The following is a 14,913-nucleotide window of genomic DNA, read 5'->3' as shown; positions in this document are numbered from 1 at the left end:
CAAACTTCAGCACATCACTTTTCCATGATGCTTCCGGGCGACCCAAGAATACCATGTTTAGCTGAACCTCAGGGCCATTTTAAAGATTGTGCCAGACGATCTGTTCAGCTCGAGAGCGGCAGCACACGGCCGGTTTGGTGATTCGGGAACTGGCATGAGGCCTGGACCGTTGATGGTCGGTTCCGAATGCGTTTTCATAGCTCTTGTCAGCATACCTCAAACCGGAGGTGCATGGCTTGTTGTGAGCTTTGATGTCTCATTTTCAACTTCTTTCAGCAGCAGATTGGCCAGCCACTACTCTTTCTGGAAGTGAAGCCCTCAGACCTATTCCTCCGGCAGCCAACTGCGCAACCCATTGCCGAAAAGGGTGCTCTGTCAAGATTCACACTGCAGGTGAAGATAGTGAGAGATGGCAGTATGCACCGTCGCGGAACCGGATATAACGCCGTGGGCCGCGGCTTGGCTGACTGAGCGTGCCCAGACTTTTTGGGCAGTCTCTATCACGGCTTCTGCCGTCTCAGCTTCCACTTGGCCATGGCAAGGTTGGTAGGGGCCGGCTTGTTGCAAGTTCTGGGGCAGCAAAGTGTTGACGTGGATGGCGAACAGTCGAGCCCCTTGGGGAAGATAGCCAGTATTGGCCACGCGCACAAATAGCCGTGCACCGCACAATTGCTCTGCAGCCATCTCCCTGACTGTAGCTGTGGACTCATCGAGCAAGATGCTTTGGCTCAAATTGGCGACCTTTTCCCGCGGGACATGGTACTCCTCGTCTTCTTGGCTTGGAGAAGTCAAGCCCAATCTTCTATCCGGGCCACCACACATCTAATTTCCTTGCCAACTTCGGTCAGCTTGTTCAACTGACTTCGGCGGCCGGACTTGGCATCGCTTCGGTGTGGTCATCGTCATCAGCCGCACTGTTCGTCAACGGTACTGTTCGTCAACGGCACTGTTCGTCAACGGCACTGTTTTTAAGCGAGGCTAGATAAGTTGCAATCCGAGATAGGCGACCCGAGAGCAGAGAGAGTACATGAGGGTGAATACTTTGATTGATCGACAGCTGTTCTGAAGAGCGGACCGCATTGCCAGTGACTCACTGGCAGCTAACAAATCCATCTCTCATTCATTTCCCAAATTGCGGTTGGATACCAATTTAATAGAGCCATGGGCTTGGCTCGGCTCTCATATGCACTAAAAGTGTGTGAGTAGATGGACCGCATGAGTGCTTTTGCAGTTCTTCGCACACGGATGCGATGCGCAGAGAACGGAGATGGGTGAGCGAAGCCAACGACAAAAAGAGATTGAGAAGCACGCATGCAGCGTCACCTTGGGTCATTTGGAGTTGCGCCACCCTCTTGGCTGGCGGGGTATCGTCAGAAATTTCGAGGCCATTGGCTTCCTCATGATAATTGCGGTAAGCTTCGCGGACGTACGCTCATCTGTTAGTGAGGGTAATAGTCAAGAGGCCAAATTTCACAGCTATTAATTAAGCCCCACCAACAGCAGGGAACGAGATGCGTGGTTACGGCCTCCCCGCACAGGACTTGGAATCTTCTTTCCCTTTTCCTTTCCTTAGGTTTAGATTCTACGAATACAGCGACCATAATGCAGCCTTGCCTCATCTAGTTGACTGTGCGGTGACAGCACTCGTATTAACTAGTATCGGGGAACGAGATGCGTGGTTACGGCCTGCTGAAGGGAAGTGGCGAGCCGGAGCCCTCCAGAACTTGGAAGGTACGTATTACAAAGTTTCGACGAACGCTTTTGTTCGAATTCATTGCGATCTGATTAGATAAGATAAGACGCCACAGGCCAGTGACAGTTTAGACTAGCCGTATTAGGTCTAGCGCGTCGCGCAAAGTGAGATGCAAGTTTCACCCGCTGCCATTTGTTAGCGGCACGGTGTGCTGTTGCTTTCCATTCCCACACCTGCCGACTGGCAACCCACTGCAACTGCAAGCAATAACTTCAACCTTAAAACCCCCACACAAACAAATTGCACTAGCGCTACGCCAGGCAACAAAGCAAAGCAAAACTAAACAAAATATCCATGGCAGAGCAGGATCCCGCGCCCGCCAGTGCGAGTTCCGCAACCGCCGCTGCGGCTGACTCACTCATCAACCGAGACGATGGCATCAAATACTGGGAGAGCATCGACGCCGACAACAACGGCATGCTCGGCGGATTTGCGCACATCTCCAAGATCGACCTGCAGGGCTCGCGCAACTTTCTCGCCAAGCTGGGCATTGGCCAGAAAGCCGGCCTGCGCAAGGTAGCCAGCACGCTCGAGGGAGGCGCCGGGTGAGCTCTCTTTTCTCAAGTCCCTGCCCACCATCCCTCGTTTATTAACCAACACGGCCGGCCGGCGGCCACACCAACAACAGCATCGGCAGGATCACGCAGGGTCTGCTGGTCGACATCTCAGAGCACGTCGACGTGGTCGAGCCCGTGGCCAAGTTCACAGCTCGGCTCGAGGGCGCGCCCGGCGTGCGCAGCATCTTCAAAATGGGCCTCGAGGCGTGGCAGCCGGCCGCCGGCACGCAGTACGACCTGATCTGGATCCAGTGGTGCGTCGGCCACCTGACGGACGAGCAGCTGGTGCTGTTCCTGCGGCGGTGCGCGACCGCCCTCGAGCCCGACGCCGGCCTGCTCGTCGTCAAGGAGAACATCAGCACGTACGGCGCCGACGAGTTTGACGAGGTCGATAGTAGCGTTACGAGGTCAGTTCGCATTTGTTTAGTCGCTGTTGCTGAGGGGTTTGTGACGTTTTGTTGGCGGATGGATTCACTAACACGAACCGCGCAGGGAGGACGGGAGCTTCCGCAACATCTTCAAGCAGGCAGGCTTGAAACTTTTGCGCGTCGAGCTGCAAAAGGGCTTCCCGCGCGGGGGCGCGGGCAGTTTACTGCCGGTGAGGATGTATGCGCTGAGGCCTGAAACCTGATCTCCTCCTCGGCATGCTTTTCACCTGCAATCGAATAATGTGAAAGAGAGAAGGCGTCTGATATGAGATCTCTCCTGGATCCCCCCTTGCTCTCCCATGTGATTGATAGATGAGAGACTGTGGTTCAAAGGCCATCCAAAAACCACCTCTGATCCCTAGATGGCAGCATTTATTCTCGCTCTACATTCACAAAGTGACAAATCATTGCTTCGCACTCGAGCTAGAACCCTCCTTCTCATCACCCTCGCCCTCCGTCTCGCCCTCCTCGAGATGGACATCAGCCACCGCCACGTCGAGCGCCTCGTCGCCGTTCTCCGTCTCGAGCATACCGGCCTGCGCGAGGAAGTAGTCGACGACGTCGAGCTTGTCGCCGAAGCTGGCCAGGTCCAGCGGCACGTAGTTCTTGTCGTTGGCGAGCGCCGGTGACGCCCCGGCCTCGACCAGCAGCTTGACCGCCGCCAGGTGGCCCCCCAGCGCCGCCCAGTGCAGCCCCGTGTTGGCGTACTCGTTGGGCGCGTCCAGGAACGCCTGCCGCTCCTCCTTTGGGCGGTCTGCGAAGTGCGAGAGGATGGTGCTGACGACTTCTTTTTGGGGGGTGCGTTGGAGTCCCGTTAGTGAGCTGAATCTGAGTGGCTGGAGTTATCCCGCGTCACGTTCCATGGTGCATTCATCTTCTGCTGCACGACTTTGCGCCATGCCAGAGAATATTTAACTGAGAGAGCATAAAAGGTCCGCTTACCGATGTGCCCGTTCCCTGTCGCCATATGCAGGCACGTCGACTTGCCTTCGTCCTTGGCGCTGGCCAGGACCTCGGCGGGCGACACCTTCTCGCGCGCGGCCAACGTGGCCAGCAGCGTGCTCAGCTCGTCTGTGTCACCGGTGCGCGCCGAGTATAGCAGGTCGTCAGTCTCGTCTTCGCTGAGTTGTGGTGGCGCCATTTTGTGAAATTTGGGGGTTTGTATTATTCCCCTGATGTGGTGGTGTGAGGAAGGAGCGGATATGGTATCGTGTAGCTGCCAAGGATTCACCCAGTTTGCGATTTTTGATGGATGGCTTCCAAACTCGAGGTCTCAGGCGCCTGCTTCTTGCCCCTCTGAAAATTTTTGGAAGGTTTCGGTGGGTGTGGTGCCCAAACAGTGCGACACATCCCCGCACTGTGCTGCCCCTTTTCTCAGGGGCGAGTGAAACTTGTCCCCCCCATACAATTCACCGACCTATCTCACTCGCTATTCAGACTTGACGATTGAATTTCTGGTTACTTTCAGAAAGTGGTATTTTTGATGGCTACTATGACGTATATCTTTCCCTGGTGAACGCAGTTTGTCTTACGCCCCGAGTAATAGCGGCATGCGTAAAAATCGCCTAACAATGTCTAATGGATTTGTCTTGCAGTGAAAACAGACTGTAGAAAAAATACAAGCCTTTACTTGAATATCCTCTCTCCAAGATAAATCATCCATCTTGCCCTCACTTGGAACATCTTGCCACCCATATCGTATTGCAAATCATGTACTTCATAATCCATTTTCATTGGGGGCAGCAGGAGCACATCTCAAGTCCACACCTGGACTCCGGCACACTTCGACTTGGTTAATCGCACGTTCAAGAAGCGATTCCTACAGATCCTCGAAGATAAGGGAATTCTAGCCCTAGGTAATATAATCTTAGCCAAGTTCCCCAATCTCTTGGAAGAAGTCCTACCAGAGTCTTTAGACTCTAAGCTCCCAGTACTTCCTCGCGATCCTCGCGATATTCCAGCAGCCTCGCGTGAGGGAGGAGGAGGAGGATCTGGCTATCGCGTGAGAGAAGACGGACCGGGTGTACGTCAATCACCCCTTTAGCATCAACAACCTCCAGTTCTACGGTATCCGTCAGCCGCGCCATTCCCACAGACGTACCAGAACTAGAGAACTCCTTTAGAAACGCCGCATCTCAGAAGCCAAATAGCATGCAAAACAGTCAAGAATGAGGGTATTCGTAGTGTGTGTGTTAATGATGTGTGTAGAAAAAAAGGTCTGCGCCTGCAGGTCGGGGTCCTGTGTTGACCTCGTGGAAAAGGTGGTAAAATTACAGTGGCCTGTGCAGGCCCTGCCCTGCACCATACCCGATTTAGGTAGGTCTTTCTAGCACCGCACGTCTAATATCAGAATATCCCGCTACGGCACCCTATAAACCCGGTAGTCGCCCATCCCAGGAAGGTATCGGTATTCGTCAAGGCATGGAAGCCCTCGCGAAACTATACGGGACGGCCGTACGATATTCTCCACGACAAATTCAAACATTTCGTTAATATCTCTGGCAGGTACGAAATTACGGAGGACATGTATCGTGTAGTCTTCCCAGAGATACTTTTAGATCTTATGGAAGCTTTCTACTTAAATTACATTAGGCCGGATAAGAGGTGGGACGAGATCTAGTATCTTCTAGATACCCATTTTAGCGCGAACATCAATCACGCAGAATACTATTCCGACTAGACGACAACCAGCTTCGCACAACTGCGTCGGGAAGACCCAGAGACACCGGCAAAGGAAGTGCTCGAGAATATGCTCGATAAACTCCAGCTCGTACAACGTGGACTGGGAGAGGGATACCAGGGAGAGATCGCCCTCCATGCTACTGTGACACGAGCGGGCGAGGGAGTGATAGAACTCGAGCCAGCAATAACTGGACAGAGAACAACGTGCGAGGCACTATTCGACAATCTCCGTGCCGTAATCAAAGTCGCGGAAGACCGGAAGACCGAAAGACCGGAAGACATCTCAACAATTCCTCATCGAGCAGCCGTACGGCCAGAACCTCGTCGACCGGAGATACTACTCCAATCGTATTAACAACAAATCTCAAGTCCCAAGAAGTCCATACCCTTAGTAAAACCCTTCATACGGCGTCCGACCGAGATTCAATCGAAACCGTACGAGTAAGAAGTATTTTATTTATAAGGAGGGATATCAGTCGTCCAACCACTCCCAGGCAGAGAGGGATAGATCTCGCAAGCAACATATACAAGCGTACGAGAGAATAGGAGATAAAGAGGAGGACTTCGCATTTTTCTCGTGGAGCACGAGGGCACACCGGAGACTTATGAGAGCGATGAAGAGAGTTCCGAAGAAGAGGAAGAGTAGAAGCAGAGATCAATCGCACAGTTCCTCTAAGAAAAGGCATATATGCATCGTACGTTTGGAGCGAGCGTATATAAAGCACCTCAGGAGGGACCAGCAGAGCAGTTCACCCTAGAAAACCAGTACACGACGATGTACTGTGACGACAGAAACGGCAGGAGTTCGGCATGGGGTCAACGGAAACTGCTGTTCGGATTCGGATTCACACTATCCCCGCTAGCATTTCCACCACTACGAGTACGATTACGGCAACTTGGTCGGAATCTAAATCTGAAAGCCCCACAAGACGATCGCGGCTAGATCGGAAGGGAAACAGGACGCTAGTTATGGTCACCGGTAATACACCTGGTACATGAAGACGAAGCGTCTGAGGCAGGCATTCCATAGAGAGTGGGGCGAACCGGACCCGTACAAAGGCAAACCTTGCTTTTAGTTAGCTCATCGTGACAATAAGTCAGTTAGATTATCATGACAATAAGTCAGTTAGTTCATGACAATAAGCCTACTGGTCATTATGAGGTGGCCGATGACAATGGGTCTACCGATAATGACGGTTCTACCGACGATGGCAAGGTGGCCAACGGCAATGAGCCCACCAACGACGAGGAGCTACTCGCTGACAAGGAGGATTTAGTATCTCAACGCCACCTCCCACGCCGCCATCCCCGGAACCTGAGACACAAGTTCTCGGCCTCGATATTCGCTCGCGGCTTCATGACAACGAGTATCTCCAAACGCCATCTTCCTAGATGTTCATAACGGGAACCTCGGAGCCAAGCTTCTCCGCCGCACACACCGCTAGGACTTGAACCGCTCTAGCACGCGGCCAGAGACAAGTATCCAGGGATGTGGATGAGGTTTCTAGACGAGCCCGAGGTGATTCCAAGCTGCTTCACTGAACTCAAATGCAGTACTGGTGATTGGTATCGGGCCTCGGAGATTCGTGCGGAGCTGCAAGACTTTTCCAATCTTCGAAATAGTATATATAGTATTATATCTTTTACGTAATAACCAAGTTGATAATACTGTTGGAATGTGTCAAGCAGAAGGGCCTCGAAGGTTCTAGATAGAGACTTCGCCACCCACTTCGCCACCACAATAGTAGTATAAGAAGGAGCTTTCTAGCACTGCCAGAAAGCTAGAGAGAAGAACACACATCTACAATCCATCACTTGAACCACCAGCTTTCGGCGTACAGTTGCGCCCTGTTGATTCCAGTACCGGTACCCTGGTGAATCCACAAATACTAATTAAAATATTTTATTATAGTTTAAATAAGCTGGGTAATATAATTATATGCATCTTTAAAAAGCAATTAGTTCACTTAAAGATATGATAGAGCTATCGATATAAGAAAGGTAGTGAAAGGCTAGTTTTATACTTATATTATAATCTAAGCTCTATATTCTAGCGAGTGACTTGAGAGTGTGATTATGAGTTGGCAGCGTCTTGGATTGGAGACATGGTTCATTGGAGAGCTAGTCGGGTCGACCCAGGTTGCTCTTATTCTACCTCGCTCTCCGGAGGCCATCGTCTAATGAAGCGGCCACTGCATCCAGGCTCTATCCGTTCCACTAGGTCGGACTGACCGGAAGGAGCGTCTGGCGCTGGAGAGCCAGGAACATGAAATTCCCAGCTGCCTTGCTGCCATGCTCAACCTTCTCCTTGACCAAGCCCACGACACATTCACAACACAACACAAAACACATACACACACACTCACGCACACACTAACACACTGACAATCCCAGAACAGGCAGAGACTCGAGACATTGCACCCCATTGGCCTGAGAATGTCCCTGGCGACCCGACCGACGGCGACCAATGGCCGTGCGCGCGCGCCTGGAGGTACTCGGGCCATATATCGAGAGAGCAGGCCAGTCCATCTCGGACGCCATCATGGAGCAGGCGGCCGCAACGCGAGAGCAGGCTGTAGCGATGCGGGAAGCTAGCTTCCCTCATTGGGCCAAGATGCTGTTGGCGGTGGTAGGGATTGTCACCATTTTGGTCATGATCGCTGACGCGGCCTCCAAAGCCATCATTCGGCTGGACAGCCGTCGACACCGGAACGATGATAGTAGCCTTTCTTTCTTTCTTTTCCTTCTTTCTTTGTTGTTTGGTCTTGGTCTTGGGAAATTATTATTCTTCATCCAGTGATTGTGGCCTTCCTTTCCTTTACTTCTTTCTTATTGTTTGCTGTTAGTCTTAGGAAATTATTGTTTCTTATCCAATAATTCTGGTCTTCCTTTCCTTTATTTCTTTCTTTATTGTTTGCTCTTGGTGTTGGGAATTATTCTTATGTCATGCGGCTTTGGCCACCCCAACGCGTTCGGTAAGTGATCTCCTTCAAGTTCTCTGATACGATGCGAACAAGCCACATGTTGGATTGGCTATTGTCAGATGGACAAGGGTTGCATGTGGAATAGAGCTCATCCCAGCTGAGCTCTGGTGTGGTCATCCGAGGTGAAAAGAGGCTCAGGGGAGCTGAAATGAAGTGGCCAGTTCAGCTGGTGTGGCTACTTTTGCCACCACCATTGCCACCATTTACAACTATAATAGAGGCCCTCTGGCAGGACCAAAAAGAACAAGGAGGGAGATCAATGAAGAAAGTTGAGGTGCTGAATCCAACACCACACACAACGCTTGACCAAGATGGTCAAGCCTTCAAGCTCAATGTTTTCAACTCCATGTCTCTTTGCCACATGTTCCATTTTGTTCAGTCCTGAAGGTCTATCATTTTTATGCCCCAAGAAACATGAAGCATCATAACTTTCCTTACTCGATGCCTCCACTTTCTTTCTGTTTTCCTGCATGGGAGGCCTAAGTGCGAATGTGCTCTGAAGGTTTCAACACCCCCTAAGCCTTGACCTGGTAAGGCGGTAGTAGTTCCTACAACCCTGGTCCTTACACCAATACACCCCGAAGCCTCCGATATCCTTATTCAGACCATAAGAGTCTGGATCAAGTGCGTGGTACCAGTTCGCGTTCATATCACGCAGGTGCTGGTTGCTCTCACCCAACGCAACCACCACGCGTGAGTGGTAGCTAACCACGGTGCAGTCGTTGCCCTTTTCGCACCCAATGATATCCGCGCCCTGTAGATCATAGCACCTCTGAAAGGGTCTTCCTGGTGAGAATTCATCGTAGCACTGGCCATTGATCCTCTCGCCACCCACCACTTGCTTACGTAGACGTGGCGACCCAACAAAGAAATCGCCCCACAACGAAATTGGCCCACGCCATGCCCACACCCACTCCACGGGCGCAAATTATCCATTTCTACACAAAATAACTAGCAAAAAAATACTCAATCCTCTTCTTCGGCCTGTCTATATTGTTCGAGCCCACGGGCGATTATTTCCCGGGCTTCTTCGACTGCATGTGGCTGGCTTTCTGCCCGAGCCGTTTTTTTCCGCTTTGGGGGTATTTGACTAGCTTTTTGTGCCTTGGCGATGTCCTCTATACGTGCAAATCGCTCATTTCCATCTTCATATACCCTCTTACGCGTGCGAGGCTTTGAAGCCTCTAATTCGGTTGTGAGATGCGTAATTTGTGCCTTCAAAGACGCGATCTCTGTATTCTTCAGATCCAGGGACCTCCCGACCTTAGTAAACAAGGCCCGCACACGCCGCTGAGCCGGACTGAGGGCATTCCGAATACTGTCCTGGTACTTCTTGATGTCCTGACTGCCGTGCGGTGTTTTGAAGAGCCTGTCATCGTCGTTCGGGGCCGTCGGCGGCGGTGTTGAAGGCCGGGCCGGGAGTGCCTCATTGTCCTTGACCGCCTCAGGGTCATCAAGTAAACAAGCCGGGTTGAAGGGCCAAATCCCGGTTTTACTGAAGCCCGACATGATGTTACGGGCACTCATGCCTTTACCCGAGGCATCTCTGTAGCAGTAAAGGAACCGAACCTTGTTGACAGGAGCTGACGATGTGAAGCTCGCGAGGGCCTTGGTATTTTCCCTAAAATAGGTCTTTAAAGGTGAAAAGACCGAGCGATCGAGAGGCTGAGACTTGTGCAATGTATGAGAAGGTAAATAGACGAACTGGACCTTATTTTGGAAGGCCGCTAACATGAATTTTTCGTTCATATGGCTCGAATGTTCGTCAAGGATCAGTATACGCCATTCGCCCGGCCTTTGGGGCTTTGTTTGGATCAGGTAGACCTCTTTGAGCCATTTCAGCGCAATACTGGCGTTGCTCCAGCCTGTAATTGAGTAATCGTACTTCCATTCCCGGAATTCCTTCGTCAGGTTGAAGTTATCAGGAAAGTGTTGTCCTTGAAGACTGGCCCCGGTAAATATGATCACGGGCTTCAAACGAACGCCCTCAGCAGTGCCGCATTCGATAACTGAAACCCAGGTTGTTGCATCAGAGCTTTTCACGTAGGTTCGGTTCGTCAGGGAGCTTCCTATGACCTTTCCGGCCCGGGTCTCGAGCTCCTGCATGCCGTGCTCATCCATGTTAGCGATGTTGGCCGGGATGACCTTTTTATCCTTGATTTGGAAGGCCAGGCGCTTGAAGAAAGCTTCATAAGCTTCACGAGTAGATCCGCAGACTCGAGAGGATTCCAACAAGGTTGAATTCTGCATCTTTACCGCCGGGTTGCGGCGTAGGAAGCGGTCCACATATCGCTCCCCAATGGTCTTTTTCGTGCCGGCCTCATTGAGTATAGCTTGAGCGAATCTCTGCACCTGACGACGGCTAGGAGCCCTGCCTGCAGCCTCCTCATTGAGGCACCAGTCGGCTAGGAAGCTTTCCTGCGCATTGGAGAGGTTTCTTTCGGCTTGTTTACTTTGTGCTCGATTTTCTGCCCCGTGGATGCGTTTGCAGAGGGTAGAAGGAGGGATCCCGAAGTCATGCGCGGCCTGCTTCTGCGATGCGCCCTGTTCAACTGCAAGTATTGCAGATTGAATTAGCTGCTCTCGACGGTTCGACATGATGTATTTTGAAGCTATTCGAGCCTGAATTGATGAAGTTGTGTTGTGTTGAAGTTGAAGGGCGGGAAATTAGATGACAGGGGCAGAGATTTCGTTGTGGGGCGATTTCTTTGTTGGGTCGCCACGTCTAGATGCTTAACCACACTACCACGCCCAAGGCCAAGTTCCCGGTTAACACGGCAAGTTGCCCTTTCTTTGCACTCAGCTGGCGGGCGTGGCCATCCAGTTTCCGTTCGCCCCGCATAATTGACACAGTCGCAGCGTGTGGGATCACAAAGTCTAGCGCCGGCAACGGGCCCTGGTCTGATCTGCAGACAGATGAAGTGCCCCTGCTCCCGGTACAGTTTTTGCAATCCATTCTCGAGATGCTGAGCTTCGAAATACCCATCTCGGCCCATCGTCAGAGGCATATGCCCAGACCAGGCGAGCCTCACCACGAACTTGCCGTATTTACCGGCGTTCCTGAAGCCACAGCTGGCGGTAGGGCTGAACGGGCAGCATGACTTGTGTTTGTCCATGTGATCTCTGTTGGAATTCTGTCCGTGAAACCAATCACGAAGCCGCCGCCTCGGAGACCACCATGGACCAAGGCACCGTCACATGCTTGCAGAGGCGTATATGGCCTTGTTAGCCAATGCATACTCGCTTAGATAGCTTCTTTCGCCGATCCGGACTAGAGAAGAGACAGGCTAGGTGGTCAGCGTTGCAGGCGGAGCAGTGCAAGTAGGTTTTCGCCAGGGCTGTAACGCGGGCCTGCCAGTTGGATGCCTGCCTAGCCATGAGGCAGTCGTCGCAGAATGAGTCTCTAGCGAGCAGTAGGGGCAGTCTTGAGCTCTCTTCGGCGGATAGGGGTGTTGTGGATACCGGCCATGGGAACCTGTTCATGTGGCATACCGAAAACTCGAGCGCTGAGGTGCTCGTGCAAGTGGCGGAGAACAAGCGGGGGAAAGTCCGGCTGCAGCGCCGGAGACACTCGACTGTGGCCTTGTCGGATAGCTGCATCAACCGAATCAAGACTTCGTTGGGAAGACGGCATAGCCTGGGTTATTGTGTGTCAGTCTTCGCAGTTTGGGTGGTTATGAGGAATCACCCCGGCCGTGGGGAGGGCACCTACTGGCTTTCAGTTCTTTGTGGTAGTCCGACTCGATCAATAGGTGCATTATTCCATCGTAACTGTGGCCATTGTGATTCTGCCGGGGCTGGTTTGCCGTCCCGACGGCAGTATATTATTCCCCATCATGGTTGGGCCTTGGCTCGTTCGCCGCTCCGCCAACAGAGCGTGTCTGTTTCAAGTTACTATACATGGTTGGTGTGCAGAGTACCTCAAGCAAAGAGAGAACGTCAAGATGTTTTCGAGAGGCGATGTCGAAGTTCTTGTATAAAATAATCGTGGAAAAGCTAGCTAACAAGGCGTGCGGCCGAAGGATTTGCGTGTCACAAAGTATGAATGAGATGTGGAGGCAAGCGAGAGGTAATAGTTAGAGTCGGGAATATGTGTCCTAGGCGAAAACTTTGATCTTGAATGGCGGTGGTAAGCTTCATGAGCCGGCCAGTATGACTCTGTCGGAGTAGTGCCGTTCAATTGTTTTGACTTGTTGCTGTACCGAGACAAATGCCTGTGTTAACCTTCAATGTGTACGTGGTGATGGGTATGAGCCATTTCACTTTTTTAATAAATCTAACTGTGGAAGTCCCTCCTTAAGGCAAGTCTTATTGAAGTAGGCAGGTCTTATTGAAGCAGACGAAGTATAATATATAGGGTTGGGAACAGCAGCCCAAGTCTTGTGGCGTCGGTAACGGGCTACTGGCAATCTAAATAGTTGGGCAATAACATCATCTTGGGGGAAGGCAAACTACTTGAGATTTGCTAAACTAAGGTACCTATTTACTGAACTGGCTATGGCGATCTGTCTTCTTGTTCTAACTACCAATCCAGCAGCGCTAAACGACTGGCTGCCAGAGGTGTGTCGCATCGTGTGCGTGTTCGTCGCCAGTATGCTCGACAGTGGCATGTTCTCACCCGAAGGGTGCGGCTGGCACGTCGATTTGGCGGATGTCAGGTTCGTGAGAAAAGTGTCTGGGCTACCGGAGGCGAGCCAGGGTAGAAGGTTTTCTGATTGAACGTAAGCTTGTTTTCGGCTTCGGGTGACCCCCAACCAGAGAGAGAGCCGAAGCCAATATGTTTTTTTTTCTTCAGATGGAGACTTACCTGGCGTGCAGACGGAAGCTTTAAACGCAGTACGCACCTATTGAAGTAGAACTCCGAGGATTGGGAAAAGACAATTGGGATAAAGGGTTAGAGAACTTGTAACCAATTGACGCCGTGTCGACACAACAACAAAGCACAGATACACACACACTCACACACACTCACACAAACTAACACACAGATAGATCAGGCACGTACCGAAGAGACCAAGGGCTGAGGTGACGGAGAATATGGGTGACCACGGCCTGGGCCGAACTGTGTTCGTGGTGACCACGGCCTGGGCCGAACTGCGTTCGTGGTGACCACGACTCCTGGTGGTGTTGGGGAGTCTGGATGTTGTATCTGGCTATTGGATGTTCAAAACCATTCAACATCAGAAGCATGGCATCGAGACTTGACCGTGTCGCCAAGAAGACCAATGGACGGTTGTGGTTTGTGAGGCGAGACCGATCTGTGAAGCTGGAGAAAATGGAGGTTGGAGGACTGCCGCAGGCTAGAGATTAGCCAGGTAGGGTCTCGGGAGACTGCAATCGAGAATACGCGATGCAATGATGGAGTTGGGGGAGTTGAATGGAATGGGTGCGGGTTGTCGGGTCTGTTTTGCCGTGATCATTCGGTGAATGTGGCCAGCCCGTCGATCAATTGTTTTGGCGCCGGAAGTATGAGTATGAGGGTCGCAGAAGCTGGATTTCGAACGATACCTGGAGTGAATAATGTGTTATCAGGAGGATCTTGGGAAATGAAGCCGGGGGAACGATGGGCCTTGCGATTACGCACCATAGACTGGACGAGAAGACACGTTGATCGACGTCAGGTCCTGCCGATCTGGATAGGCTTTTGACATGCCAGGTCTGGTGGTCGAGCAGCGTGCTGACCACTGCCACCATCAAAAGTTGCTGAATTCTACCAAATCGGTTGGAAGGAGGCAAACGATGATGGCTGAACGAGGTGGTGTCCCAGAGCTAGGATTGCGAGCTAGGAATGAAAGCTGCGGGTTCGATTGACGCTGCGGGTTCGATTGACCGAGAGAGAAGATAAGCTGGATGAACGAGACAACTGTAGGTATGCACTCCCACACAGGGAGGGAGCTGATGCTCGAATGAATATTTGCGGTCGATGGCAAAGCCGAGCAATGGAACTCCGAGGGATGGCAAAGGACACACCTTTGGCAATTTGGAGACTCCCCAGCGCCGAAAATGCAGCCCCTCCTACGTGGGAAGAATGAGGAAAGAACGAGATTCAACACAGGCAAGGCCGAGGTAACTTTAGAACTCGGAGGTTGCCACCAGTACCCAAAGGCCAGCCCACGCGGGACCACCAACCGGGAAACTAGCGCTGCTCCGGCCACGCTGAGCGCAATCTAAAGCATGGTACCAGAGCGAGAACCACCTGTCCCGCCAAAGGAGAAGGTAGATCGGTTGGACGTGTGCAATGAGCTTGGGATGGGTGATTGGACGCGCTGGGGAGGTGTACACCGTAGGTGGGAAGGCTCTTTCTGTTACACACTTCAGCCCTCTGGAATGGAACTGCTCAGGCCAGCGATTGGCTACCTGCAGATGCAGAGGGCCAACGGTTTTGTTTTCTTCGGCACGTGGTGTGAGTAATTGGTCCATCTCTTTGGCAGCGTTCTTACTTTTAGAAACAGGGTCCGATTGCATGCCGGCCTACAGCAAGGCAACACTGCAATTTTGGCGTCGTGGAA

The 14,913-nt window shown here is 51.9% G+C and overlaps 5 protein-coding genes across 5 annotated transcripts; 3 read left to right on the top strand and 2 right to left on the bottom strand.

The window, feature by feature from the left end:
• Positions 1 to 1,919: 1,919 nt before the first annotated feature.
• On the top strand, positions 1,920 to 3,225 carry B0T26DRAFT_143726 (S-adenosylmethionine-dependent methyltransferase-like protein). The gene is made up of 3 exons (XM_060433418.1): positions 1,920 to 2,298; positions 2,382 to 2,717; positions 2,803 to 3,225. The coding sequence occupies exons 1-3, from the start codon at positions 2,048 to 2,050 to the stop codon at positions 2,939 to 2,941; spliced, it is 726 nt and encodes a 241-aa protein (XP_060300590.1). The 5' UTR covers positions 1,920 to 2,047; the 3' UTR covers positions 2,942 to 3,225.
• Positions 3,143 to 3,879, bottom strand: B0T26DRAFT_638140 (ankyrin repeat-containing protein YAR1; the record flags this gene model as incomplete). The annotated part of the gene is made up of 2 exons (XM_060437001.1): positions 3,143 to 3,525; positions 3,681 to 3,879. 2 exons carry the CDS (start codon positions 3,877 to 3,879, stop codon positions 3,143 to 3,145), a joined length of 582 nt encoding a protein of 193 aa, XP_060300589.1.
• A 3,972-nt stretch (positions 3,880 to 7,851) lies between these two features.
• Positions 7,852 to 8,494, top strand: B0T26DRAFT_695559 (uncharacterized protein). Its single transcript, XM_060441302.1, has one exon. The coding sequence runs from the start codon at positions 7,888 to 7,890 to the stop codon at positions 8,218 to 8,220; it is 333 nt and encodes a 110-aa protein (XP_060300588.1). The 5' UTR covers positions 7,852 to 7,887; the 3' UTR covers positions 8,221 to 8,494.
• Positions 8,495 to 11,535: 3,041 nt separating this feature from the next.
• On the bottom strand, positions 11,536 to 12,009 carry B0T26DRAFT_695552 (uncharacterized protein). The gene has a single exon (XM_060441301.1). The coding sequence runs from the start codon at positions 12,002 to 12,004 to the stop codon at positions 11,630 to 11,632; it is 375 nt and encodes a 124-aa protein (XP_060300587.1). The 5' UTR covers positions 12,005 to 12,009; the 3' UTR covers positions 11,536 to 11,629.
• Positions 12,010 to 12,888: 879 nt separating this feature from the next.
• Positions 12,889 to 13,518, top strand: B0T26DRAFT_695550 (uncharacterized protein). The gene is made up of 2 exons (XM_060441300.1): positions 12,889 to 13,115; positions 13,410 to 13,518. The coding sequence occupies exons 1-2, from the start codon at positions 12,902 to 12,904 to the stop codon at positions 13,511 to 13,513; spliced, it is 318 nt and encodes a 105-aa protein (XP_060300586.1). The 5' UTR covers positions 12,889 to 12,901; the 3' UTR covers positions 13,514 to 13,518.
• The last annotated feature ends 1,395 nt before the right edge of the window (positions 13,519 to 14,913 follow it).

Source organism: Lasiosphaeria miniovina (assembly GCF_030549165.1).
Source record: "Lasiosphaeria miniovina strain SMH2392-1A chromosome Unknown B0T26scaffold_2, whole genome shotgun sequence".
NCBI lineage: Eukaryota > Fungi > Ascomycota > Sordariomycetes > Sordariales > Lasiosphaeriaceae > Lasiosphaeria > Lasiosphaeria miniovina.
This window is presented reverse-complemented; position numbering and strand designations above follow the sequence as displayed.